The sequence below is a fragment of the Leuciscus leuciscus genome, assembly GCF_965113295.1.
Source record: "Leuciscus leuciscus genome assembly, chromosome: 18".
In the NCBI taxonomy this organism is placed as follows: domain Eukaryota; kingdom Metazoa; phylum Chordata; class Actinopteri; order Cypriniformes; family Leuciscidae; genus Leuciscus; species Leuciscus leuciscus.
In genome coordinates this window covers 22,481,161-22,508,467 of record NC_138742.1, presented here as the reverse complement: position 1 = coordinate 22,508,467, position 27,307 = coordinate 22,481,161, and the positions used below count along the sequence as shown (strand labels likewise).

Here is a 27,307-nt window from a genome sequence, read left to right as displayed (position 1 = left end):
GCCGTCTTCTAACCGTATACATACTGGAAACTACATTCTCAGAAGGCGAAGCACTGCTACTTGGGCGGAGTGATTTGCTCACAGCACCTGAGAAGCCCCGTGGTGAGGAGCAGAGAGTTCGCTCAGAGTTGGAGTAAATCACTCCGCAGAAGTAGCTGTGCTTCGCCTTCTGAGAATATAGTTCCCAGTATGTATACGGTTAGAAGATGGCTGTGTCTCATGTGACCTTGTTATTTGTACACGCTATATAAATCTATACAAATACTATTCAAATCACAACATGTAAATAGGAAAATGTTGGCGTTATTTTGTCACTTATTGGGAGCAGTATGCTAGCTGGAGCCATTTACCTCCAGTCTTTGTGCTAAGCTAGGCTAGCGGTGGGTGCGTCAGACAGAGTTACGGCACACACGGAGATGAAAAGGGTATGTATGGAATTATCTAACTCTGGGGGATACGGTGAACAAGCTAAAGTCCCCAAAAGTCGGCGTGTTCCATTAATTTCTGCGCTGCAAGCGGTAGACCAATCACAATAGACTGGCCATCTGACCAATCAGTGTAGAGTTGACCAATCACAACAGACTGGGCCGTCTGACCAATTAGAGCAGAGTAAACCAATCACAACAGACTGGGCCGTCTGACCAATCAGAGCAGAGTCTTAATAAGACTAAGAAAAAAATGTATTTATTTTTGTTATTTACTGTTTTTATTTCTTTGTTCAATTTGTGGAAAGGAGTTCAATTAGGAGGTCACACACAACCTCAATCAGAAGTTCTGGAAGCTCGTAAATGTACAGTAAGTTCTGAAGAGAATCATGTGAAATCATACAGGAGAAAAGCCAGTCAATTGAGTTTGTGGCAAAACCTTTTACAGTGCTTGTATATTGTTGTCTTTCAATGCATTTGATAATTCATACTCATAAAGTAGAACTGAAATGACATTCATTACAAGATTATTAGTTAAAAAATTTCAAAATGCACCTGCAGACTATTTTCCAGTCATGAATTTTGTCATTGAGGATTTCTATCAAATATTGTGCAAAAATCTCGTCTCGTTCTCGTGAACCCAATCTCGTGTCTCGTCTCGTGAGATAAGTGTCTCGTCACACCCCTAATATATATACATTTACATTTAATCATTTAGCAGACGCTTTTATCCAACACAAACACACATGCAGTGATATCTCCTCTACGTAGACTTACATACACACAACTATTCAGTCTTGCATAATACAATAATGTTGCAATACATGATTCCTCCTGCAGTAGAATGTGGCCGACAGTTTGTCAATGCTAATCCCGTTAAAACGCAAACCTGAATGGGCGGAGTGCGTGAGCAGCTCTTGGTATAAGGTGTCTGAGACTCTTAAGCAGGATACCTGCTCTTCTGATGGAATTCTCACTATTCTAATCTGGTTTGCTGAAATCGACCCCAGTTGTGATAGAATTCAAGAGGCATTAGGCACCTCGCTCAGATCCTTGTACGTCCTTTTCCTTTAATAGCGCTAAATCTTTTCAGCAGACACTTTCAGCACTTTTAGTTAGACCTGTCCGCATCCAGTTCTACTCGTGTCTCTAAGGTGTCCTGTTGCAATTGATGTAGTTTCATAAGCCTAAATATGCAATTAAACCTTGAGGAAGTTCTTAGGAGCCATTGTCAGGTTACTTATTTAAAATCACTTTTTTCGTGGTTTGTTCATTGTGCTTTTTATCTCATGATAGGTGTTCCTTGGTAACTCGGGAGAGGTGAAGAAGTACTCCACCCTTCTCATCCAACCTGGTTTGGCCATCAACAGTGACTTACTTCTGGATTCCACCCATAGACACGTTTACATCATGACCAGCCATTCTGTGAGTTCCAAAAATCATGCCATAAGTACACTACCGCTAAAAAGTTTGGAATAATTTAGGTTTTTAAGGATTAAGTCTCTTATGCTCAGCAAGGCTGCATTCATTTGATTTGTAAAATACAATAAAAACAGTAATACTGTGAAATATTATTACAGTTTGAAATAACTATTTTATATTTGAATATATTTTAAAATGTAATCTTTTGAATTAATTTAATGTAATTTAAAAGCTGACAAAGAATACATTTATAATGTTTAAATATTAAAATAAAAAAAGTATATTTCTATTTCAAATAAATGCTGTTCTTTTAAACATTCTGTTCATCAAAGAATCCTGAAATAAACGTATCACGTTTTCCACAAAAATATTAATCAGCAAAAACTGATAAAAAAAAAAGACGGCAGTATTGTTTTCAATATTGATAATAATAAGAACCATTATAAATAATGGAACACCAATAATAATTCATGTGACACTAAAGTAATGATGCTGAAAATGCAACTTTTAGGAACTTTACAGGAATAAATTAGATATAAAAACAGTTATTTTAAATTGTTATTTGTTATTTCACAATATTACTGTTTTTACTGAAATTTTGATCAAATAATTGCAGCCTTGTTGAGCATAAGAAATGTCTTAAAAAAAAAAAAATTATTGTTTCAAAATTGTAATGTAATTAATGTAATAAATGTCTTCGCTCAGTTTTTTTTAATGTTTGCTAACCCCAGACTTTTGAACGGTTGTATAGTTGGCATATAACATAGAAATATATTTTAGCTGCTGTAACTAGTCTTTTAAAAAAAAAAAAATTTCAAATTAACTTATAGTTTTTTGCAGTTCATTTAAATTGTCGTGCAGTGTGACATATTACAAATATTAAGTGTTTATATAAACTGAAACTATATAATAATTATAGGAGAAATAGGTATGTTGAAAATAATTATATTGTCGCTGTCGGGCAGAAACCTCATATCTCCAAAAACACTACTTTTCAGGAAATGGGAAAAAAAGTGTTTATTAAATAATTAAACACCACATTGTAAAAGTTGAGATTGTGGCTTTATATATGGTGAAACACTTGCATGTGTCATTGGATTATTAACATTTACCAAAAACCAAGCTCAAATGGAGTTGGATTTTAACCAGCAAATGTCAGACATACTTGTTATGTCTTTCATTAGAACAGCCGCATCTGAGGCATTATGTTTTCACCAACTTACAGGTTGTAAAGTTTACTGTAGCTATGTGGGCGCTTATTTTTATAATTTTTTTTTGTAATTTGGACAAAGTCCAATCCATTTTATTAAAGTCAAAGTGTAGGGAGGCTCATGGGACACTGTAATTATACAGTGTACACTGTAAAGATAAATATGTATTTATCTCACAAAAAAAAAAAAATATATATATATATATATATATATAAAAATCACCAAAAATAAGTGGAAAAGTGCAGATTTAATGTGGGTCATGAGCACACTCACTCACCCGTATGCCTGGAGTGAAAACTCTTGGTCATCCCTGTGTGATGTGTGAATAAGTGATTTGTCCTGCTGTGTCGTGTGGTCAGGTGGAGAAGAGGCCAGTGGCAGAGTGTGATAAGCACACGGATTGCACCTCCTGTCTGGCAGTGAAAGACCCTTACTGTGGTTGGTGTGTTCTTGACGGCCGGTGAGTTTCATCTTGTAGTTTCGGCTTTGGACTCTGTAGTTTTCAGTTTATTTTAGGGAGTATTTCTCTCTATCTGTCAGTTATCGTATGTGCTTCTTTTTTCTGCTCACTCCTCCAGGTGTGGGATGCGTTCAGACTGTAGGCTGGGCTCAGTTGAAGGTCATTGGCTGTGGAGTTTTGACGAGCGGCAGCAGCAGTGCTTGAAAGTGGAGTCGCTGAGCCAATATAACGCCAGCCTTGGAGAACAGAAAATGGTATAAAATCATTCAGTCAGAAATTGTTGTTGTGAGAATTTCACCATCAAAATTCAGTCCCCCTTCAGTCCTAAAGCAATTCCATTGTCTGATTAGAAATCCTACAATGTCAATTATGTTTTTATGGTTTTGAAAGAAATGTCCTATGCTCACCAAGGCTGCATTTATTTCATTCAGAAATACAGTAAAAACACTAATATTGTGATATTTTATTAAAATAACTGTTTTCAATTCTTAATATATTTAACATTTGTATCTATTGCTGTGATGGCAAAGCTGAATTCTCAGTCTTCAATGTCACATGATCCTTCAGAAATCATTCTAATATGCTGATTTGATGCTCAAGAAACATGTCTGATTATTACCGATGTTGAAAACAGTTGAGCTGCTTCATATTTTTGTGCAAATCATGATTAAGAAAAAAATTCAGGATTCTTTGATGAATATTTGAAAAAACGTTATACATGTCTTTACTGTCACTTTCAATATATTGCGTCCTTGCTGAATTGAATAAAAGTATTCATTTCTTGATGCCCTTTAAAGATCTTAATGAAAAATTTGGAATCCCAATGAAACACTTTTTTAAATACTTACAAATTCGCAGTTATATCAATGACAAGCAAAATCATTCACCATCTAGACCTCTACCAACAGAACTAGAGAACACTATGTTTTATGAGGAACTTAGTACAAACCAAATTTCACTGTTTTATTGCAAATTTGTAAACAGTTCTAAGGAATCATCTGACTCCAAGAGAATTGCTTGAGGTATAGATTTGCAATATGACCTTCCAGATTCAGAATGGAGCCAGAGATGTGTTAAAGCCCAGAATTAGTCAATTAACACTAAATTTAAGCTGATCCAATACAACTGGGTAATGCGTACATATGTCACCCCTGAAAAGTTAAACAGGTTTAACCCGGAAATCCCAGATATCTGTTTTAAAACGCCTTAAACATAAGGGAACATTCTTCCATTGTATCTGGGAATGTGAGGTGATCAAGACATTCTGGCAAAAAGTGACAGCACTAATATTTCAAAACCAATTCCAATGACCCCTGAAATATGTGCTTTGGGTTTAATTCCTGTAAGTCTACCATTATCAGGCTATCACACTAAAATGTTTGACATTTTTCTAGTTCTTGCAAGACGTTTAGTAGCATTTTACTGGAAGAACATAGAAGGTCCATCCATTGATCATTGGTTAAAAGATCTGTCACATTGTATTGCATTGGAAAGAATAACCTACAGTATAAAGGGCAAACTAAAAGATTACCATAAAATATAACTTTTTATAAATTTTCTGGAAAATAACCAAATATCGATACAGGCAATATTAGATACCTCTCACTCCACTGATTGATATGTGTATATATGATGTGCTTATGTATTTGAAAATATGTGGACATGTCTGTCTTAGCCTTTGTATAATAACTTCTATACCTGTGTAACTGATTTTTTCGATGTTGAGGGTGGGTGGGGGTGAGAAGATAGTTAAAATATATATAAAATGTTTGGGTTTTTGGAAATGTTCTTGTTATGCTCCATGTTTTTCAATACAAATATGTTAAAAAAGAAAAGAAAAGAAAAAAAAGATGATTAATTTCTTTCAAAAAGACCCCAAACTTTGAACAATAATGTATATGACATAATAAACCCACAGCTATATATATGCATGGTTTCGTCTTACTGGGCAGTGGTTTTGAGACTACAACCATGACTAATGTTTCTTTCTTTAGATCGCTGTGGATGTCCTGGGTTTGCCCAGTCTGTCAGAGGGTGACATGTACTCGTGTTTCTTTGAAGACGCTGAAACAGCTGCTTCAGTCCAGGGCTCCACGGTCACCTGTGCCACTCCTGAGGCTCACAGACTTCCACCTGTACAACAGGGAGAGGGTAAGACAACCCTCATGCAAATTATATTTGGCTTCCTTGAGTCATTCCCTATGAAAACTGTCCTTAAGGAACTGGTTTACATGTGTAGAAACCTGTGTGTGAACCGTTTTATGAGTTGGGAAATATTTGTTTTTTCTGTGATTGACGTTCAAGCGCCAATCGATTTAATATTAAATATAATATTAAATATAATTTCAGTCCAAGATTGACTTGCCTACCACAGTTTGGGGATTTTTTACAAATAAATTAATACATTTATTCAGCAAGGACTCATTAAATTGATGAAAAGTGACAGTAAATATATTTTTAATATTATAATGTTATGTTAAGATTTCTATTTCAAATAAATGCTGTTCTTTGAACTTTCTATTCATCAAAGAATCCTGGGGAAAATTATTATGGTTTCCACAAAAATATTAAGCAGCTCAACTGTTTTAAGCATTGATAATAAAAAGAAATGTTTCTTGAGCAATCAAACTATCAACCCAACATATCAGAATGATTTCTGAAGGATCATGTGACACTGAAGACTGGAGTAATGATGCTGAAAAATCAGCATTGATCACATGATTTTAAAATATAGAAAAGAGTTATTTTAAATTTCACAATATTACTGTTTATACTGTATTTTTTTCAAATAAATGGCAACTTGGTGAGCATAAGAGATGTCTTTTAAAAACACTCAAAAAATTCTGACCAACTCCAGACTTTTGGACAGTAGTGTACATCCCTGTACGATCACACTAGAATTCTGGTCATGTTCTGGTTTCACTGACTTCCTCTGTTGGTGTGTGGAAGCATTCCACTAGAATGTTAATGATATTAAGTGAATGGGAAATAAGCTGTGGATGGTGTCTCTAACTTAAAGTCAGCATGAAACAAAAGTTGCAATAGTCTTTTCTTCCGTTATGACGTATATTAGTGAAACGGCTTCTCGAGCAAGAACAAAATGTAGGCTGTTGCTATTGGTGGATCTCATGTGAGTGACATATTGTCCCGCCCTCACGGCAGTGAAAGCATCATTAGAAAAGAGAAGAGAAGAGATGAGCTGCAAGAGGGAAGGGAGTTACTTACTTTAAAAAAGAAAATAATTATGGGCACAGATATAAAATAATTTGATAGATTCGGAAATATTCCCAAAAATTTTTTTGATTTCATGCTGACTTGTTTTTGTGACATGAAGTTGTGAAGTGCCATGATATCCATTTAGCCATTTGAGCTAGACTTCTCTCATGTTTATCCTCTATAACAGATTCTGTGTCCGTCACGCTGTCCCTGCGCTTCCGGACTGTCACCGTAGCGAGCGCAGACTTCACCTTCTACGACTGCTCTGTGGTGCAGCAGCTCTCGGACAGCATGCCGTAAGTCACATCAACTCTCTGTGTTTTAACTCCACACAGGTAAAGCAATCACAGAAATACAGTACTTTTTTTTTCATTCTTAAAGAGATAGTTCTCCCAAAAAAAAAAAAGAGACAATTCTGTCATTATTTACTTACCCTCATGTCATTCCAAACTTGTAGCACTTGAACTGTTTTTGTCCAGTGAAAGTCAGTGGGATATGGAAGCTTGTTTCCGGCACCGAATAAAAATAAATAAAAACAACATAATTGTGAATGTAAGTTATAAAGTCAGAATTGTGGAAAAATCCATTCTATTTTTCCCATAGGGATTTAAAAAAAGTATTTGATAAAGCGTTATAAGCCATGAACCAAAACAACCAGCTATGAGATGAATGAACATTACAAACTCTGAAATCTGACACAAATAAAAAGGTACAAGACTCTGTACTTAACATCTTTAGCGAGGGAAAGAACTACAATCCCATGAAGCATTGCAAACAGCATAATGGAATAAAAAATGATGGAGAAATATAAAACTGCTCTATTTAATATATATATATATATATATACTTAGATATAACTTAGAGAGATCAACTTGAATGTGTAATGTGAGTGGGCAGAGCTAAAGAGCTGTGTAGGCCTGTTTCAATTTTTTCGACTCTCTGATTGGTTGAATTTTCTGTTCAGCATCATAACTAATGTAGTTTTTCATCACGAATTCCGCTGTTCAGCAATTATTTAAAAAATAAGTTGAAATAATGTGGGCCGACGGCCTCAACAGAAGCAAATATCGGCCATTAACAACCTCGTAGCTCACAGTAGGTCTGTTTTTAAAGGTTTATGTTATCGTTAAAAATCTGTTTCCTTATGGAGAAAATTGAGTTTTTACTTCCGGAACCCGACTGTTGCACTCAATTGTAAGATGTACACTCGCAATAGTGAGAGAAAATTCATCATAATATATCACAATTTGGACTTTATAGCTCTCAATTCTGAGAAATAAAGTCAGAATTGGGAGACACAATGACCTTTTTTTTATTTTTATTCCGTGGTGGAAACAAAAGTGGAAACAACGCTGTTGTTTTGGATTCCATTGGCTTTAATTGTATGGAAAAACATTGGGGACATTAGAAACATGCTTCAAAATATATTTTTACGATACTTTAGTGGGCAAAATTGTACTATAGCATAAATACATGCAAGATTGTTTTTAACCATTTAAAACATTTAAAACATATTAAAACATACATTGGTAAGCGACTTTCGTGTGTTGAAGAATGTCCCAGAGGCGTGAGAGGGGCAGGGCAGCTGTCTCTCTCTCTCAGGACCTCGGTAACACGTCCCTGATGATTTCACAGCTGTTTCCCACATTCCACCATTCCACAGCCCTGCCATATCCTCTGCCCTGACCATCCTCCCTTACCCATACACCCCTGCAGACAGCCGCTGATGGGACGGCTCTCCCTGATGCTGTTTTGATTTGCGATGTGGGAACGCTGTGAACTCGGCTCTATGTTGTTTGATGAGTTTAGGGGAGTCATGTGTAATTCTAGAGCTCAGCTATTTTGGATGCAGGGCAGCTTTACTGTCTTCATCTTAATGCTCAGAGGGGTGTAGATGGGTTTAATTAATGCAGTCACTCCTAACTTTCGGGCCATTATTTTCTGTCTTGTTGTGTTTTTAGGTGTAGTGGTTGTGTGAAGAGCCGTTGGAAATGTAACTGGTGCATCCACCAGCATGTGTGCACTCACCGGTCCACGTGTGACCGCGGTGCGATCATCTACAACCAGAATGTAAGTTTTTGGTGGTATGTTAAGTCATATCAGTGAGTTTGATATGCTGTGTGCAATTGTGGTACAGTCCAAAAGTCTAAGACCAACAGTGCATATTTTGCATAGGTCTAATTGAAAATAATTTCTTAGCAAATGTGTGTTTAAGTATTTATATCTACACTATCATTCAATGGTTTGGGTTTGGTACAATATTTAGACTTTAAGAAGTCTTTTTTTTTTTTTTACATTATAAATGTCTTTACAGTCACTTTTGATCAATTTAATGTATCTATTAATGCTGAATAAAAGTATCCATTTCTTTTACAAAAAATCTTACTGTCCCCAAACTTGAACTGTAGTGTATTTTTATATATATATATTTTTTTTTTAATCAATTATTTAATAAGCATAACAATGTGTATGAAAAGTTGAATTGAATGTACAAGTATTAGATTTGTCCTCATTTTTTTTTTTTTTTTGTATAAACATAATTCATTAGTGCAAGTGCAAAATGTAAAATATTTCTTATTCAGTTTGTTTTTGTTAAAACACGTATTTCTAGATTTACTTGACATTTTAAATTGGCTATATTCAATATGGTCTCAGACTTTCGGACCCCACTGTATGTGTTTCCAGTTCCTTTTTGCTTTGAATAACCTTTTTGTGGTTCCTATATGTAACACTTGCTTGTTTGTTTTATGATTTTTTAAATGTAGTTTAATTCCGTTCATTGTTTATTGTTTGAGTTTATTTCAGTTGCCATTTATTTAATTTTTCCCCTCATTCTCTCTGTTGTCCTGTGTTCGTCTAAAGTTCATGCTCCCCACATCTGCTCCTCAAACAATAAAAGACGCGTACACGTATACCACCTCAACACCCACGACAACAACCCTCTCGACCACTGAGGTTGCCATTACAAGTGAAGCCATTGTCCTGACCACCCCTTCAGTGACCCCTCCCACTACACCAGAGCCCACTGCCGCCCCCACCACACCTCTGGAAACCACAACCCCACTCACCGATGCACCCACTACCCCCAACCACGTCACAACGTCCTCCATGCGCCCATCCAGTGCCACTACAGAGTCAACCGATTCGTTCACAGAGGCAACGACCCTCTCACAAAATGGCTCTTGGGTGGAGGAGCGCATCCAGGTAGGTTTGCTGTCGACACCGACCCCGCAATCATACGAAGAACTAGTGGGACATTCATCGCGTGAAGAGGCCGCTGAAGTGACGCTGCCCGCATTGAGAGCTGGGGAAGTGGTGACAATGGAGCCGTTGAGTGAAGTGCTGCCCTCATCTTCCACTGAAGTAGTCACCCTCTCGCAGGCGGAGATGGATATAGATGCCCTCATAGACACAGGCGTCCCGGTGTCGTCAGCCAGCGCCCCCTCTGGCGACGGTGAGGCAGGGCCTGATTCATCCGATTTCCCCCTCGCTCCAGACACAGACTACCAGTCAGACTCGGATGACCTTTTCCTCCTGGTGAGTGTGGTTCCTCGGGGGAACTCTGCTCGCATGTTGCGCTGCAGAGGCTGGAGGTTGAACGTTCCTAAAGCGGGAATTATATGCGTGAATGATGGGATGTATAATTAAATAGATGAAAGCAGTTCTGCTCTATTACTAATTTAACCATAATTATATATTAAAGGCATTTAATGTCTCAACATTAAAGGGATGTTCTGGGTTCATGATGATGTTGATTTGCACAGAAATTCATTTTGACTCATCCATCTTACAGTTTACATGGATAGTTCACCACAGAAAATGAAAATGTTATGATCATTTACTCACCCTCATGTCATTCCAAACCTCTTTGACTTTTGTTCTTCTGTTGAACATGGAAAAATATTTTTTTCGAAATGTCTCTGTTTTTTGTCCATACGATGAAAGTCAGTGGGGTCCAAACGTGTTGTTTTTGACCCCATTGACTTTCATTGTATGGACAAAAAGATTTTTTGTTATGTTTCACAGAAGAAAGTAAGTCACACAGAAGAAAGTAAGTCACACAGAACGAAAATGAAACGAGTAAATGATGACAGAATATTTTTTGTTTTGTTTATTTTTTTTGGATTAACTATCCTTTCAAATTTTATTGAGTGCAACGCTCGGGTTCCAGAAGTAAAAAAAAATCGTGTTAATTTTCTCCTTAAGGGAATTTATTTTTAACGAAAACATGAAAACCTTTGAAGACAGATCAACTGTGAGCTGCAAGGTTGTTAATCAGTGGTATATGCTTTTGTTAAAGCCATCAGGCCATATTATTTCATCTTAGTTTTAATCCAATTAACAGTGGACTGAATTTCAGATAAAAATAAAAATTAAAAATAAACCTACATTACCATGATTCTGCTGAGAAATCTCCACCAAACAGGGAATCAAAGCAAGCAAATTGTGTCATAAGAACCCCTTAGTGCCAGCCCAATCCCATGAAGCACTGCAAATTATGTTATCTAGTCAGTTTCCCTATGCTATCAAACTACTTAAAAATTTGTATGCATATTATTTATAAACATATTTAAATCAATGGTTTTAAATGTAACCATAGTTTTTATTCTGATTATATCGTTCACAATGCTTCATGGTATTGTAGTTCTTTTCCCCATTTAATGACGTTAAGTACACTGTTTTGTACACTTTTGTCCAATTTTCCAATACCTTTTTGTGTCAAATCAATTTTTGTAATGTGATTCACCTTGTACCTGGTAGTTTGTTCATGGCTTTTCATTCTTTAACAAAAAAAATTAAAATCCCTATGGCAAAAAAAGAATGAATATTTGAATGAACAATGAGTGAACCCAGAACATTTATTTAATCGTTTAATTTGGGTCTGGTGGCTGTTCCCCATTTGTCCATTTTGTTTTTTGTCTAATCTGTGTCTAACACACTCACTTTTGTTGTTCTGTCAGTCTGTGTTGCTAAATATAGTAGAAGATAATATTTATTCCATGTCTGCTACTTTAAAGGCAGTGGTGTGTGTAATGAAGTGTATTGTCCATCTGTATGTGATCAGGATGAAGAGAGTTTACTGATGAGCAGAGGTTCTCACGCCTGTCCGTGTGTGGAGAGCATCCAGGGAAGCTCTCTTCTACCTGTCAATGTTGCGAGGAAGATCACTCTGGTGGGACGTAACTTACACCTCTATCAGGTGATGCAACGTCTTGAGGCTTGTTGGACCTTGATAGTCTAGCATGGTCAGACTGTGACTATGACTAGTATGATCATAATGTCTGGTTATGCTCACTTAGCAGCATTTATTTGAAATATAAATATTTTGTCTGTGTGTTTTTTTAAAGGATAAAGATCTTGATTATCAGTGTGTGTTGGTGATTGAGGGCCGGTCAGTGGTGGTGGACGCTTATGTGGAAGTGGATGACACTCAGCCATCTCTGTTCTTCATTACCTGCCAGCTACACCAGGTCCGCGAGCACAACCTAAATGCAACTTTAAAGTGGTCATCAATAACTGCTAGCAAATTCAAGCTATCAATATGCTAAATCATGCTAGCAACATGGTAAAACATGTTAGCAGTGTGTTAAAACATGCTAGCAACATGCTAATCATGCTTGCAACACGTTAAAACATGCTAACATGTTAGATCAGGCTAGCAATGTGTTAAATAATGCTAGTAGCAATAGCAATAACTGCTAGCAATAACTGTTACATGCCTGTGTAAAGCTTTGTTATGGTATTTCAAATGATTGTGATTGTTTCTTGGTTTCAAAGTACTCCTACTCTGCTGTCGTGGAGGAATACAGCAGCATGATCTCAGTCAGGAGGAGGGACTCCTTCCACATGGATTACCCAGCAGACCTTCATGGTACGTTATCCATTGTTTGTGTAGGCCGGCTCTTAGCTGTTTTGAATGTGCTGTTTTCTGTTTGGCCATGTACACAATGTTACGTTTCAGGAGTGACAACTGCATTTAAATACAGAAGTGAGTCCCCTAAATTATTGTTCTGTGTGTGTATAGAACCTGACTATCTCCCGAAACTAGTAGTAACCATAGCAATGTCCTGGCATCTCATGTGTTTGGTATCCGCTAGAGCTGTGGAATATAATAGTTTTTATGATGCAGCACGATGCCGATGGTATTCTGCATCAATGCATAAAAACAAAACAATACATTTATGTAATTAAATAGGTATATCATACATATTAATGTACTTATTGTAATAAAATAAAGTACTCCTATTAATAAATTGCATATGTCCTTCAGAAGAAAAGCACTTGCGTCTGACATTCATAAATAATATATAATAAAGCAGATATTTGGGCACGTTTCAGTTTTTGAGAAAATAACATGTATGAATGAAAAAAATAGAGTGCAGGATGTGCTTGATGTTAAAAAAAGAGTTATTATGTGCAATAAGCCATGCTGACTGACAAAAAGCCTTGCTCTTGACTGAATAACTTTTGTAAAATAAGACGTTTAGAGTATTTAAACTGTCTGTCACTTGCAAAGCTTGACAACTATCCTAAGACGTGTTAATTCATGCTAGCAACATGCTAAAACAAGTTAGCAATGTGCTAATTCAAGTTATCAGTGTTAAAATCATGCTAGCAGCGTGTTAAATCATGCTAGCAACCTGTTAATTCATGTTAATAACATGATAAAACATGCTAGCAGTGTGTTAAAACATGTTAGCAGTGTGGTAAATCATGCTAGTAACATGTTAATTATGCTGGCAACATGTTAAATCATGTTAGAAACATGCTAATTCATGTTAGCAATATGCTTTTAAGTTATTTAAACTTTCAAAAAAAGGCTTTGTCAAGCTAACATCACATTTTGTTTTTAAATTGTACTCATCTAGTTTTTTATTAATACACTAAAGACAATTTTTTTTATTTGATTCAATTTCTGTAATATGTCTTAATCGGATGCTTCTTTTAAATAGACTGAAGTAATATTACTGAAGTGTGTGTGTACAGAATAGGATAAAGCACTTAAAGATGAATTGACAGCCCAGTTTAACTGTAGTGTGTACGTGGCTGTTGTTTCACATGTTTTTTTGTCTTTGCAGTACGGCTGTATAACTGCTCCGTGGGCCGCTCCGACTGCAGTCGCTGTCACACGGCCGATCGCGAGTACGGGTGCGTGTGGTGCGAGGGCTCTCGCTCCAGCTGCGTCTTCAAGAGCTCCTGCACCGGCCGCGTCCAGCAGACCTGCCCTGCACCTCACATACACACGGTGAGGGACATGCGGCTTTCCTTCTGCTCGCTGTGAGCCCTTCACAGTGTGCTTAGTCAGTTAAAGTGATAGTTCACCCAAAAATGAAAAGTCTGTCACCATTTACTCACACTCATTCTGTATTCTTTTCCCTCCATTTTTTTAACTCTTTCATTTTTGTATGAATTGTCCCTTTAAGAAATTGAAATAAAACTGCCAGGCTAAACGGCATTGTAAGATTTTGAATCTGAAATATACATGATCATCCTTGAAGGAGTGACCCGTGCTGACCTGTGTTTGTACAATAATTGTTTTGTCTACTGGATTTATAAATCAGGGCATATCAGTTCACAATGAGGTCGCATTTGTAGGCCGCATACGTCATTGAGGTTGCTTCATTTCAGTAAACTGACCACTACATTCCAAAGTCATTTAGAAATTACAAGAAGTTATGCTTCACTAAGAATAACGGTCAATTTAATAATGGTTACTGTTATGAAATAAGACATCCTTTATGAAGTATGCGACCTCTGGAGGAGGATGCAGCCTTCGAATGAGACACAGCAAATATTTCACCTGACATGGTGAACTAGATGACATTTGCGTGCAGTGACGTAAGCTACTTACTGAAGAAAATGTGAGTAATGTTGCGGGGGTGTTGTGGTTGTTAGTTTTTCAAGAGATTTAAAGCACTGTTTTAAAGAGTGTGCATGTGTGTACGTGCTCTAGTACGTAGGGTTAGGGTTGATAACCCTAAACCTAACCCAATCTGGAAAAAATTTGACTTAGTCCTCAGATGCAGTGCCTGTAATTTATAGCAGAAATCTGTCATTAATTCAATCTCAAACCGATTAATTAGAAGAAATGATTACTCCACCACCTGTGTGACATCCTTAACCAACGTGGTTGAATTACAAATTTGCGACAATATGGTTTCGGGAAACAGTCGTGACGAGCTAGTTGATTTCTTCAACGATGCATCATACTATGGTAGTTAAGCAGCGGGTTAAGTAATTGAATGGGAAACGACAATCTACACACCCTGTGTTAGAGATTGCAAACCAAAACTGGACCAATCAGCTGCGAGTAAAGTGACATAAGCCACTCCCCCTGTATATCTCTCGAATTTAAAGCAGTTTATAATGAAAAACATTTAGAGACAAAATTACCCATCTTTTGCTACTAATTATGTATTATATTTATAATATATGAATTATATTTCTGTATCATTCATATAACATTTAAAGCGTTATAATATTTCACAATATTAGTGTTTTTACTGTATTTCTGATCGAATAAATGCACCCTTTCAGAACATAAGAAACGTCGATTCCCTCATGCAATGCAAATTTATGGGATTTTATTTTCACCTGTTCTATCATTGGGTAGATTACTGATTTACATACTGATTACATTGATTACTCATTTGTGTTTTATGGCAGATTGAGCCTCTTTCTGGTCCAGTGGAGGGCGGCACAGTGTTGACGGTGTCTGGCTCTAATCTGGGTCAGAGAGCTGAAGACATCCAGCAGTCTGTGACTGTAGCAGGCGTCCCCTGCACCGTCATCCCGGACAGATACGAGGTGTCCTCCAGGTAAATCCAACAGCAGTGGATCTGAGTGTTTCTGGTCTTGTGTGAGGGCTTGCTGTATATTACTAGCCCTCGTTAATGACATTGTATTAATGGCTTCAGGCGATTGAGTTCCACAGTGTGATGAAGAGTATTGACCCACTGCACTGATTAATGGGAGGTCTCTTTTGTGCCTGTTAGCATTGTTTGTGAGACCACAGCGAGCGCAAGGGAACTGAGCGGGCATGTCTCGGTGCAGGTTAAAGGCGGAGGAATCGGGCAGTCTGCCCAGCGCTTCCGTTACCAGGTAACCATTAATCCATCATGCCACTAAAGGGATAACAGTGGTTTAGCAAGACTGAATGATATGCAAGGAATTCATGCAGTGTTTATTAAAGGCAGGGAGGTATTTGACTGTTTTTTAAACATTGCAAAAAACGGATTTTCTTTAACTGTGTTTAGTCTTGTCCTCCTTAAAACCTTTTTTTTTTAAGAGAATAATGTTCATGTTTATTTTTCAGTGTTGAATTACATTTACATTTACATTTATTCATTTAGCTGACGCTTTTATCCAAAGCGACTTACAATTGCTATATATGTCAGAGGTCGCACGCCTCTGGAGCAACTAGGGGTTAAGTGTCTTGCTCAGGGACACATTGGTGTCTCACAGTGGATAAAAAAAAAAAAAAAAAAAAACGTTTTGCCAGTGGAGTGAGGGACAAAATTATCTGAAAACAATTCTTATACAATTATACAGTTTTTGTTGTATTTTACAAAATTGCAAAAGGTATTAAGACTTTAATTGAAAAAAAATAAAAAAATAAAAATAATTTAAGGAAAAAATTAAAGGGAAAGGATTAAGGAAATATTGTGAGATTTATGCTTCAAACTTGGAAAAAACTATTTGCCAATGAAGTACAGAAATTTTTTTTTTTAAATATATTTTAATAAAAATATATAAATCTTAACAGCTTGAAACAACAATGAAAAAAAGCTTTACAAACAGTTTTATTTCTGTTACAAATATTCATGTTATCAGAAGTACTGGGATAAAAGTTTATAGTTAAGATAAACACTGATGTCTATGGTAGCAAAAAAAAAAAAAGTAAATCAACTTTTGAAATGATCATTACATTATTACACCAGTAGGTGGCGACAAGACAGTTAAAAAATGTATTTGTCATTGAATCGTTCATTCAAGAGATTTGTTCAAAAACACTGATTCATCCAGTAATGAAACAAGTGAAGTCTGAAGTCGTTGAATCGTTCATTAAAACCAACTTTTAATTATTAATTTTTTTATAATTTTTTTTTATATATTTTTTAAGAAACTGCAGCAATTAACATTTTGTCTGAACCTCTATCGTGATTCTCAATTTATCCAGAATTGTGCTCTACTTATGATATCGTATATGTGTTATTCAGGTGCTTTAATAGGATGAGATCCTTGTTACAGCACCACATGTATAAGGCAGTGTTTTCTGACGCGTGTGCGTGTTCTGTTTTCCTAAACTCAAGGACCCTGTGTTATTGGGAGTGTCTCCTCTGAAAGGCCCAATGTCAGGCGGCACATCACTCACTATCACGGGACAGAACCTTCTGACGGGCCGTGCCAGTGAGATCAGCATCCTGATTGGTGGAGTCCCATGTCACATGTAAGTGATTGTGTAGAGCATCGTCCTCTACAGCAGTCCAATCGGACAGAAGTCATCAGTAAATCTCATTATGATATCATCTCGACCACACACACACACTATCTGATATCATCACAACTGATATCATGTTAGCTGATTATGTCTTATATAATTAATCATCCTTCTGTTAAAGATGGTACTTGATGTGGTCTGGTGGTAGATCCCAAACAATGAGTTATTATGTCCTAAATATATCAATTCATAAATCTAATATGCTCCCTAAAATTCACAGGATTTTTTTGTGTCTGATTTATTCCTGTTATAACTTGGTAACAATACATTAGTTTTTATCAGAGTTTTAATATAGTCTGTGGTTCTAACAGTTCTCCCGAGCACTACAACAACGAACATGTTGAATGTGTGACTGGAGGGAGTAACAGAACCGGAGAGAGTGAGGTTATAGTGCGGTTTGGTAGAGCTCAGCGCCATCTACAGGATAAGATGTATCATTACACTCCAGACCCCAATGTGACCCATGCTGCTCCCTCCAAAAGCTTCCTCAGGTAAGGAATTTTGATATTTTTACAACTTTCTTATTTTTTTTTATTTTTTTTTTCATTGTTAATCAAATTTTCAAAAGTTATTAAGGCTAATTTTTGAGAAAATACATTGTCTATTTTTCATTAATGAATTAAAGAAAATGTAGTTCAATTTAGTATAACATGCAATTTTGCCAATGGAGAAAAACATTTTCTCAGGAAAAAAGTCTTTTACAATTCAATAAAGTAAATATATCTTGTTTTAAGGATTTTATTTAAAATGTTATTGTTTTATTTTATTTAACTTTACATCCATTTTCCAATCTGCTTGTCCTACACTCTTAAAAATAAAGGTTCCAGAAGGGTGTTTTCGCAACAATGACATAGAACCATTTTTAGTTCCTCAAAGAACTTTTCAGTGAACAGTTCTTAAAAGAACCATGTTTTTCTTAGTATGAAGGACATATTAATATTCCAAAGAACCCTTTTTCCACTATGAAGAACCGTTTATGCAACTATAAGTTTCCATGCATGTTAAAGGTTCTTCATGGAATCATAAATGCTAATAAATGTTATTTTTAAGACAGTATGAGAGCCTTTGCATATTTTATTTGATTTAAATAAAAACGTCTCAAAAGCTTCCCATTTAAAGAGTGATATATTTACTACTCTAAAATACTTATGCTTTTTTCATTTAGATTTTTTTTTTTTATGATATAAAGTTAAATAATAAATTAAGACTTGGTAAGTAGGACCTATTTATGTCACTTATGTAAATGTATGCTGTAATGTGATCATATATTTATTTATTTGTCAAATGTCACTATAAATTTTCTTTTTGGACTGGGCTGTTCTCAAAATTAAAGTAATTATTTTTATTTCAAAAGCTCAAGAAAAATATAATTTCTCATATTAAAAACCCTTTATTGTAATTTACAGAAAGGTTGTAGGTAGATATTATGGTTATTTTAGACATGCACACCAATTAACAAGTGAATGTTATTTTTTCCATCAGTGATTTTGAAAAAAAAAATTTTTTGCTATTATTATTATTATTATTATTATTAATCTGCATACATGATACCCAATTCATTAATCATCTGTGTTTTTGTAAGCGGGGGCCGTATCATTCGAGTGTCTGGCCAGCATCTGGACGTGGTTCAGGAGCCCCAAATCCTTGTGACCCTGACCCCTCTGGAGAAGAAGAAGAGGAAGAGGAAGAGGAGTGCGGATCCTCTCAGAAGGGAGCGTCGAATCGTCCCAGAGCCGAACTGTCCTGAAGATAGCCTCTGTGTCGTCAAACAGGTAGAGTTCACACAAGTGAGTCTGCGCTTGTGCCTTCTATCAACAAACCGACCAGCATTCACCGGTCAGTTATTAAAATACAGTCTTGTTTCTTCATGTCCTGTTCTGATCAGGTGGAGGAGCGGTGCACAGTGAACAGCTCGACTCTGATCCTGTGTCTCACTCCGGAGGTGGGACCCGAGGCCCTGCACGCTTCCGTTAGTGTGCGTTTCCTCCTGGATAACCTCCACTTTGAGTTCGAGGCGGTCAGCGGCATCCCCTTCAGTTATGAGCCGAATCCGGTCCTTCACACCCTCAATCAACACGACCCCAGCAAACCCTTCCGCCACAAACCCGGCAGCATCATCTCTGTGGAGGTCAGCCTCTTCTCATCTGTGTGTGAATGTTATTGTTATTTACACACTTGAATGGCCCATGGAGTGCACACAAATGCCAAGCGCTTTGTCTGAATTTGGATTCTAGGGGGAGAATCTGGACCTGGCTATGTCTAAGGAGGAGGTGGCCGCTCTGATTGGTGATGGAGAATGTGCTGTGAAGACTTTAACCAGAAACCACCTGTACTGTGAGCCCCCGACACAGCAGCCGACAGTGGCAGCGTCCAAGAAACGAGAGGCCGCCGAAACGCTTCCAGAGTTCACCGTACGTCAGCTTACATCTGAATCGGTTTGGGTTTTGTGGTTTTTCCCTAGTGATACAGTATTCAAATCTGTGTTTGTGTAGGTGAGGATGGGGAATCTGAACTTTTCTCTGGGACGGGTGCAGTATGATTCTCAGAGCCCCACTGCCTTCCCTCTAGAGGCCCAGGTGGGAGTCGGGGTGGGAGCTTCCATCGTGGCTCTTATCGTGCTGGTCATCGTGCTCATATACAGGTATCATGCAACACTTACTAATGTTAGACATAAAGTAGTGACCAAAACGTGATGCCCGGACTAGGAAAAGTGACATCTTCACCCTTTGTTCAAATATTGTACATAAATGTCTTAAAGATTTTGTTAGCACATTGCGTAGTTGTGCTTGGAGTCAATTGTTTTATTTGTGATAATGCAATGAAGTTGTGCTGACATAATTTTTGACCAGGCTGTCATACAAAGAAATTATGAACATATGCAAAAATCAGAGAACCGATTAAATATTAATGTGAGCGTTTTGTTTTTCTATGCTTTTTTTTTTTTTTTTTTTTTGCATCTGTTGCTGTAGTTTGCCTTTTTTGCCTAAATATTTTGTCAGATAAATACCTTAACCAAACTTATTGTTCATCAATTTTGGCCTCTACTCTGCAGTGAGATCAAAAAGTGAAAGCTAGTGATATATTCTATTCTATTATATTCTATTATATTCTATTATATTCTATTATATTCTATTATATTCTATTATATTATATTATATTATATTATATTATATTATATTCTATTCTATTATATTCTATTCTATTCTATAAAAACCTATATATATATATATATATATATATATATATATATATATATATATATATATATATATAGTACCTTCCTAGATTTCTATCTTTACAATAAAGAATATATGTATATCATTTTAGTTAAAAATCAACTAGGTAATATACGTAATATAATTAATAAATATAATTGGAATATAATGAATTAATAATAATTTATATAATTATATATTTTATATAATTATGTTCTAGCTGCATGAACTTTGTTTACTGATGATCCAGCATTATTGTATGGTGTTTTTTTATGTTTGTACTTAGTATGTGTCTGTGTGTGTTTAACAGGAGGAAAAGCAAGCAAGCACTAAGAGACTATAAAAAAGTCCAGATCCAACTGGAGAATTTGGAGACGAGTGTCCGAGACCGATGTAAAAAGGAATTCACAGGTTAGACGCTCCCACACAAACATCAGACTTTGCCTGCATGCTTGAACTCCCTTTTAATCATAAACTGTGTGTGTGTGTGTTATGTGCAGATCTGATGACTGAGATGATGGATGTGTCCAGTGATCTCATGGGCTCTGGGATTCCATTCCTGGATTATCGTAAATACTCGGAGAGGATTTTCTTCCCGGGTCACCGCGATTCTCCACTGAGGCGGGATCTTGACGTACCCGCCTGTCGCCGGGCCACAGTGGAGCAGGGCCTGGTTCAGCTCTCTAACCTGCTCAACAGCAAACTGTTCCTCACCAAGGTAAGCTTTCCTTAAACCTGTGAGAGAGTGGGTTATTCAAACAACCCAGCTAGATTATATGGACCATTAAGGTTGGCTGTGTCCTCATCTCATGGATGTCACATTACATTTCCCCACAGTTCATTCACACTCTGGAAGCCCAGCGAACCTTCTCTCCGAGGGACAGGGCGTATGTGGCGTCCCTCCTCACGGTGGCGCTGCACGGCAAGCTGGAGTATTTCACAGACATCCTAAAAACTCTGCTTAGTCACCTGGTGGAGCAGTACACCACTAAAAACCCCAAACTCATGCTGCGCAGGTCAGTAGTGATGAGGACATTATCATTGAGTCCCTATTGTGATCACAGAATGTTAAATCACATGAACAGGATGTATATCTTTTAAATGGATGATTATGGCACCTTTGATTCTCAGTGGAAATCTCTCATCTGTTGTAGGACTGAGTCTGTGGTGGAGAAGCTGTTGACAAACTGGATGTCCATTTGCCTTTACACCTTCCTCAGGGTGAGTGATGCTTGGTTTGCTTTGGGTTTGGCTCATAAGAGTAAGTAAGAAATACAAAGAGCTGGAAGAGAGTAGATAAAGTAGAAGACGACGTGCCAGTGATTGTAATTAAATATGTGTCGGTGCCGATAGCCTCGTGGGCAGCGCGCCGACATATAGCACGGTTTCACTTCGTGCGACCCGAGTTGAAGTCCCGGCTCGCGGACCTTTCACAATCCCATCCCCCCTTTCTCTCCCACTTCGCTTCCTGTCTGCTTACCGTCCTATAGTAATAAAGGTGTAAATATAAAAAATGTAAATCAAAAAAAATGTAACGTGTGCATAGAAAAAGTAACTTGAATAGAATAATAATAAAATAAATGAACAATATAAATGTTTTTTTTAACTGTTGTTACAGACTGGGTAATTCTGGGTCATCTTTAACCCTATAAAGCCTATTGTATCATATTTGATATGCAAATTTCTCATTTCTGTTGTATCGGATTGATAGTTTCTACTGTTTCAGTAAAATGCCTTTTAGTATAATTTTAAAAAAATCCATCTTTTTGTTGTAAAATCTTTGCTGATTTTCATAAAGTAAATGTAGAAATAACTTTTATGTTAGGTACTAAGATTTACTTGATCATCCATGCATTATTTTTAAGAAACATCATGTTAAAATGTGAGTATCAAATATGATACATCAAGCTTTTGAGGAACCTTTATTTTACAGAGCTTGGTAACACTTTATTTTAAGGTGACGTAGTTACACGTTACTACATGTACTTACTATAATAATAATAACAGTAAATTATGTATAATTACAAGGAACTAACCTAAATCAAACGCTAACCGTAACTCCATAGTAAGTACATGTAGTTAATTAATATTACTCAGTTCGGTAACACTTTATTTTACATTGTCCTTGTTACATATGTTACATGTACTTACCATAGTAATAACAGTAAATTATATATAATTACATGCAACTAACCCTCAACCAAATCCTAATCCAACCCTAACCCTATAGTAAGTACATGTAGTTACTTACCGGTAATATTACTCAGTACTTAAATATATAATTAAACTGTAACAATGACACCTTAAAATAAAGTGTAACCCTCAGTTCTTATTTGAGTAAGTACAATGTTACTACGTCACCTTAAAATAAAGTGTTAATCCAGAGCTTTGATTACAAAACTAAGCACTTAAATATAATCTTACTAAGACATATTAATGGGAGAAATAGAATGACAACTGATATTTATATGCATTGATTTACCCCCTTTTTTTAGTATGAGCTCCATATTTTCACTATTGCATACTATATGAGCCATAAAAGCCTAATATGACATTCAAAAACACATGCAAACAATTTGAATTTTTAGATTTTGTCTTCAGGTTCAATCAACTGCTATTTCAAATAAAATGACTATTATTTAATATGTCAGGTTTTACAGGGTAAGCAAGATAAAATAACAAAAAATGAATATTTCATGTTTCACATCCATGTATTAATGCATTTAGTAAGCATCCATGTTTCTTTGTCCTATGGCAGGATACAGCAGGCGAGGCGTTCTACATGCTGTTCAGAGCAATAAAGCACCAGGTGGATAAAGGCCCAGTGGACGCGGTTTCAGGCAAAGCCAAATACACACTCAACGACAACCGACTGCTGCGGGAAGACGTGGAGTACCGCACTCTGGTGAGACACACACAGAGTTTGAGACAGAAATCAACTTTATATGAAAGTGTCATGCATTATCTAGACTTTTATTCATGTATTATTCATGTTTTTGCTCAATGGTATACATTCACATATGATGTACAGAATCCTAAAAGAGATTAAGGACCTTTTTCATGAGCAGTAAAACATCTTTCCATGTTGTTCCATAGACTCTGAATGTCCTGGTGACCAACGGAGGTGCTGGTGAGTCTCAGACGGTCCCCACCAAAGTGCTGGATTGTGACACCATCACACAAGTGAAGGAGAAGATTGTGGAGCAGACTTGTAAAGGCATGTCATACACCCAAAGACCCTCCGCAGACTCTGTGCATCTGGGTAAGAGTGTATTAAACTGATATAATGTTTTAAAACCAAGCTAATCATTACAAGAAATTACTATATTTATTACTTAAAATACTTAAATTTACTAAAATAATACAATTAAATTAAACTATTTGTATTAAAATATTCATTTAATAATGAATATGTATTTAATATTTAAATCATATAATAAAATCCTGTGTTTTATAGAGTGGAGGGCTGGAACGGCTGGTCATCTGATCCTGTCAGATCAGGACTTGACGTCAGTGGTTCAGGGGTCCTGGAAACGCCTCAACACTTTACAGCACTACAAGGTCTCTCAAGTTCTTCCTCAATCTAAAGACTTCAATTTGTGGAGTGAAATCTCACATGCTGATTTTTTTTGTGTGTGTGAGCCATTGTTGATTTGTAAGTGTTTTGTACAGGTCCCAGATGGTGCCACAGTAACACTGGTGTCACGACAATCCAAGCAAATCCACCATGACAGCCAAGACTACATACCAGGGGAGAGTGAGTTTCATTGTTTTTCAGCACAACGTGGAGTTTAGTTTTTTTTCACGACTTCCGAACAACAACACAATTTACCACAAGTTTCGTAGAGGATAGCAAATAGCAAGCGAGCTTTGAAAGAAGAAAATGGGATAAGACGTTCCAAAGCCACGCCTCCTCCAAAACACATGAACATGCACACAGCCAGTGCAGAGTTTTGAGTCGAAGATATGCAAATACATAGGTTGATAGGCAGGTAGGACATCCTATCATTACATTCGGACCGAATGCAATGATTGGATGAAAAGTTTTTGGTCCAGAGACTTCCACAGAAGATATATGTAAAGAAATATATATATATTTAGACCATTTTAATTATTGATTGATATTAGGACGTGAAGAGACTTTCAACTAGTATAACAAAAAATGTTTATGAAAAACAGTGCCTACCCTAGCTTTAATATAGAATTCAGTTGATGTGCAGGTTTGCATATACTGTCTATTTTACAACAGAAGTTTTACACATTTTTAACTCAAGTGTTAAATAGTTATTTATTTGTAAAATATTTAATTAATTGGATTATCCAATAGCAGAAATTACAGTTATTATTAAAAAGTTTGGGGTCAGTGAGAAGAGTAATGTTTGTAGGATGCTAAATTGACCAAAATATAACAGTAAGACATCTATGATTTCACAATGTAACATGCTGTTCTTTCTAGCTTTCTATTCATCAAATCCTGAAAAAAAGAAATCAGATTACGGTTTCTGCAAAAATATGAAGCAGGTCAACTGTTTCAACATTGATAATAATAAGAAATGTTTCTTAAGCAGCAAATCAGCACATTATAATGATTTCTGAAGTAATGCCTGCTAAAATAATTCCATTTAAAAATATATTAAAATAGAAAATAATTGTAATAATATTGCACAATATTACAGTTTCTACTCTATTTTTGATCAAATAAATACAGCGTTAGTGAGCATTAGAGACTTTTCAAAAACATTGCAGAAAATAATACAGATGTTCTCACATGCTTTCTTTCCTCTCCCAGAGACCCCGATGTTGGATGATGGAGACGAAGGAGGAGTGAAGCAGTGGCATCTGGTGAAGGCAAACGAAGAGGCAGAGCTACCCAAGCACAGACGGGGCAGTCTGAGAGACAAAGAGCGTGAGAGAGCCAAGGCGATCCCGGAGATCTACCTCACACGCCTGCTGTCTGTGAAGGTACCGCACACACACGCCACACAGTCACACTCCACTGGCGATAGGGGCAGACACAGCACTGCATCACATGTGTTTACTGTGTGTTTTAGGGGACGCTGCAGAAGTTTGTAGACGATCTGTTCACTGTGATTCTGAGCACCAGTCAGCCGGTTCCCATGGCCGTGAAATATTTCTTCGATCTGCTGGATGATCAGGCCACACAGCACAACATTACAGACCCAGAGACAATCCACATATGGAAAACAAACAGGTTGGTAAAAAAAAAAATATTAAAAAAATAATATATTTTTAGGATGAGCAAAGAATTATTTGTAATTTGGTCACATCTTGTATTTTGGCTTTCTGTAGCTTGCCGCTAAGATTCTGGATCAATATCCTGAAGAACCCTCAGTTCATCTTCGATGTTCAGGCCTCTGACAATGTAGACGCAGTGCTGTCAGTCATCGCTCAGACCTTCATGGACTCCTGCACTATAGCCGATCACAAACTGGGCAGGGTAAGTGTGAATGAAGCTGGACAAGATGGATTGTGGGAAGAAGACGCCAGATAGAAAGACCAGCTGCTAATGAGTTTGGTTCTATGTCTTGTACATACAGGATTCCCCAATAAACAAGCTCCTGTACGCTCGAGACATCCCACGATACAAACAAATGGTGGAGAGGTGAGTTTAATGCAATTTAATGCTTAATTCATGGATAATGACATTATTTTGCATAAAAGTACTTACACTACTTTGATGATTGTATTTCATTAGATATTATTCAGATATAAGACAGACCATCCCTGTCAGTGATCAGGAGATGAACTCTTCTCTTGCTGAACTCTCTAGGGTAAGTTGTGGGATTTTTACCTCCGCTGTGATACTCAGGTTACCATATTTGCTTTTTTTTTGTGAGTGTTGTGATCCTCTATAAAGCTGGGAATGTTTTAAAGGGGACCTATTTTGTTTTTGGGCTCTATTAGAATAAGTTTTAATGCTTGAATGGTCAAAAAAGACATTCTTTTTCACATATTTGACATGTTGCAGCACCTCTCTTCCCAGTCTGTCAGTAACGCTCTGTTTAGTTCCTGTCTCTATGAAGTTCCTCATTCTGCAAAACACAATGTGCTCTGATTGGTCAGCTGGATCAGTGTGTTGTGATTGGTTAACCGCTTCAAGCGTGTTTAGAAAATGTCATTCCCCTTACCATAACAGCGAGTTTCAACACACTACTATCTTAAGGCATCCAGGCCTCGCCCTGTTTATTTTGCGTATGCCTTGGGCGGGAATTATTTAAATGAAGTTTATTGTGACGTGTACGTTCATGGAAGAAAACTCAGGACTACAATGGACACTAAAGAATGTTTAAAATGTAAAAAAGCTATGATTAAGTTTACGTATGAATCCTTAAAGGTATAGCGGAGGATCTTTCCAAATTTTAGATAAGACCCGCCCTCTCCACTTTTTGAAAAGTTTGATTGATTCACCAGAATGATTGACAATTAGGAGGACCAATAGTATAGGTTACCCACCAGGAAGTAAAACATCCTCCGCTATACCTTTAAGTCAGACACATTTTATTTCTGTGTAAACATTTTCTGCCATTTTGAATTCTTAAAAAAAACCACTTTTTTAACTAGTGTATTGATATCTGCTGAATGCATAGTTCAAATTAAATTTGATAAACATAGAAAAGAATACATGTAAAATGTAAAATCTTGTCAGGAATAATCGATGATCATCTGCTATGCTTGCCTTGCAGAACTACTCTAATGAAGTCAATCATCTAGTGGCATTGCATGAATTGTACAAGTATATCAACAAATACTATGATCAGGTGAGATTTTTAGTCTATTCCCCTCTCTCTCTCTCTCTCTCTCTCTCTTCTCTCTCTCTCTCTCTCTCTCTCTCTCTC

General features: G+C 36.7%; 1 protein-coding gene and 1 long non-coding RNA gene across 3 annotated transcripts in view; one reads left to right on the top strand and one right to left on the bottom strand.

Annotated features, from left to right (window-relative positions):
• The window catches only part of plxnb1a (plexin b1a), a 77,427-nt gene that overhangs the window by 47,145 nt on the left and 2,975 nt on the right, over positions 1–27,307 (top strand). The window contains exons 5-37 of one of the 2 annotated variants that reach the window (XM_082144970.1): positions 1,722–1,850; positions 3,418–3,518; positions 3,637–3,772; positions 5,513–5,669; positions 6,922–7,030; positions 8,696–8,804; positions 9,597–10,271; positions 11,800–11,934; positions 12,083–12,205; positions 12,513–12,606; positions 13,814–13,980; positions 15,402–15,553; positions 15,731–15,836; positions 17,048–17,184; positions 17,547–17,726; positions 18,818–19,007; positions 19,121–19,363; positions 19,470–19,646; positions 19,728–19,876; positions 20,761–20,861; positions 20,951–21,168; positions 21,288–21,466; positions 21,605–21,671; positions 23,209–23,355; positions 23,547–23,712; positions 23,908–24,011; positions 24,123–24,207; positions 25,240–25,412; positions 25,502–25,662; positions 25,761–25,908; positions 26,009–26,073; positions 26,167–26,242; positions 27,155–27,229. In XM_082144970.1, coding sequence (XP_082001096.1) covers positions 1,722–1,850; positions 3,418–3,518; positions 3,637–3,772; positions 5,513–5,669; positions 6,922–7,030; positions 8,696–8,804; positions 9,597–10,271; positions 11,800–11,934; positions 12,083–12,205; positions 12,513–12,606; positions 13,814–13,980; positions 15,402–15,553; positions 15,731–15,836; positions 17,048–17,184; positions 17,547–17,726; positions 18,818–19,007; positions 19,121–19,363; positions 19,470–19,646; positions 19,728–19,876; positions 20,761–20,861; positions 20,951–21,168; positions 21,288–21,466; positions 21,605–21,671; positions 23,209–23,355; positions 23,547–23,712; positions 23,908–24,011; positions 24,123–24,207; positions 25,240–25,412; positions 25,502–25,662; positions 25,761–25,908; positions 26,009–26,073; positions 26,167–26,242; positions 27,155–27,229 — 5,034 coding nt within the window. Of the gene's footprint in view, positions 1–1,721; positions 1,851–3,417; positions 3,519–3,636; positions 3,773–5,512; positions 5,670–6,921; positions 7,031–8,695; positions 8,805–9,596; positions 10,272–11,799; positions 11,935–12,082; positions 12,206–12,512; positions 12,607–13,813; positions 13,981–15,401; positions 15,554–15,730; positions 15,837–17,047; positions 17,185–17,546; positions 17,727–18,817; positions 19,023–19,120; positions 19,364–19,469; positions 19,647–19,727; positions 19,877–20,760; positions 20,862–20,950; positions 21,169–21,287; positions 21,467–21,604; positions 21,672–23,208; positions 23,356–23,546; positions 23,713–23,907; positions 24,012–24,122; positions 24,208–25,239; positions 25,413–25,501; positions 25,663–25,760; positions 25,909–26,008; positions 26,074–26,166; positions 26,243–27,154; positions 27,230–27,307 lie in introns of both variants that reach the window. The other variant, XM_082144969.1, reaches the window with a different exon arrangement.
• LOC309480715 lies at positions 290–1,709 on the bottom strand. The gene is made up of 2 exons (XR_014199749.1): positions 584–1,709; positions 290–537 (listed from the first exon to the last, which is right to left on the bottom strand). It is a non-coding gene; the product is annotated as an uncharacterized lncRNA (long non-coding RNA).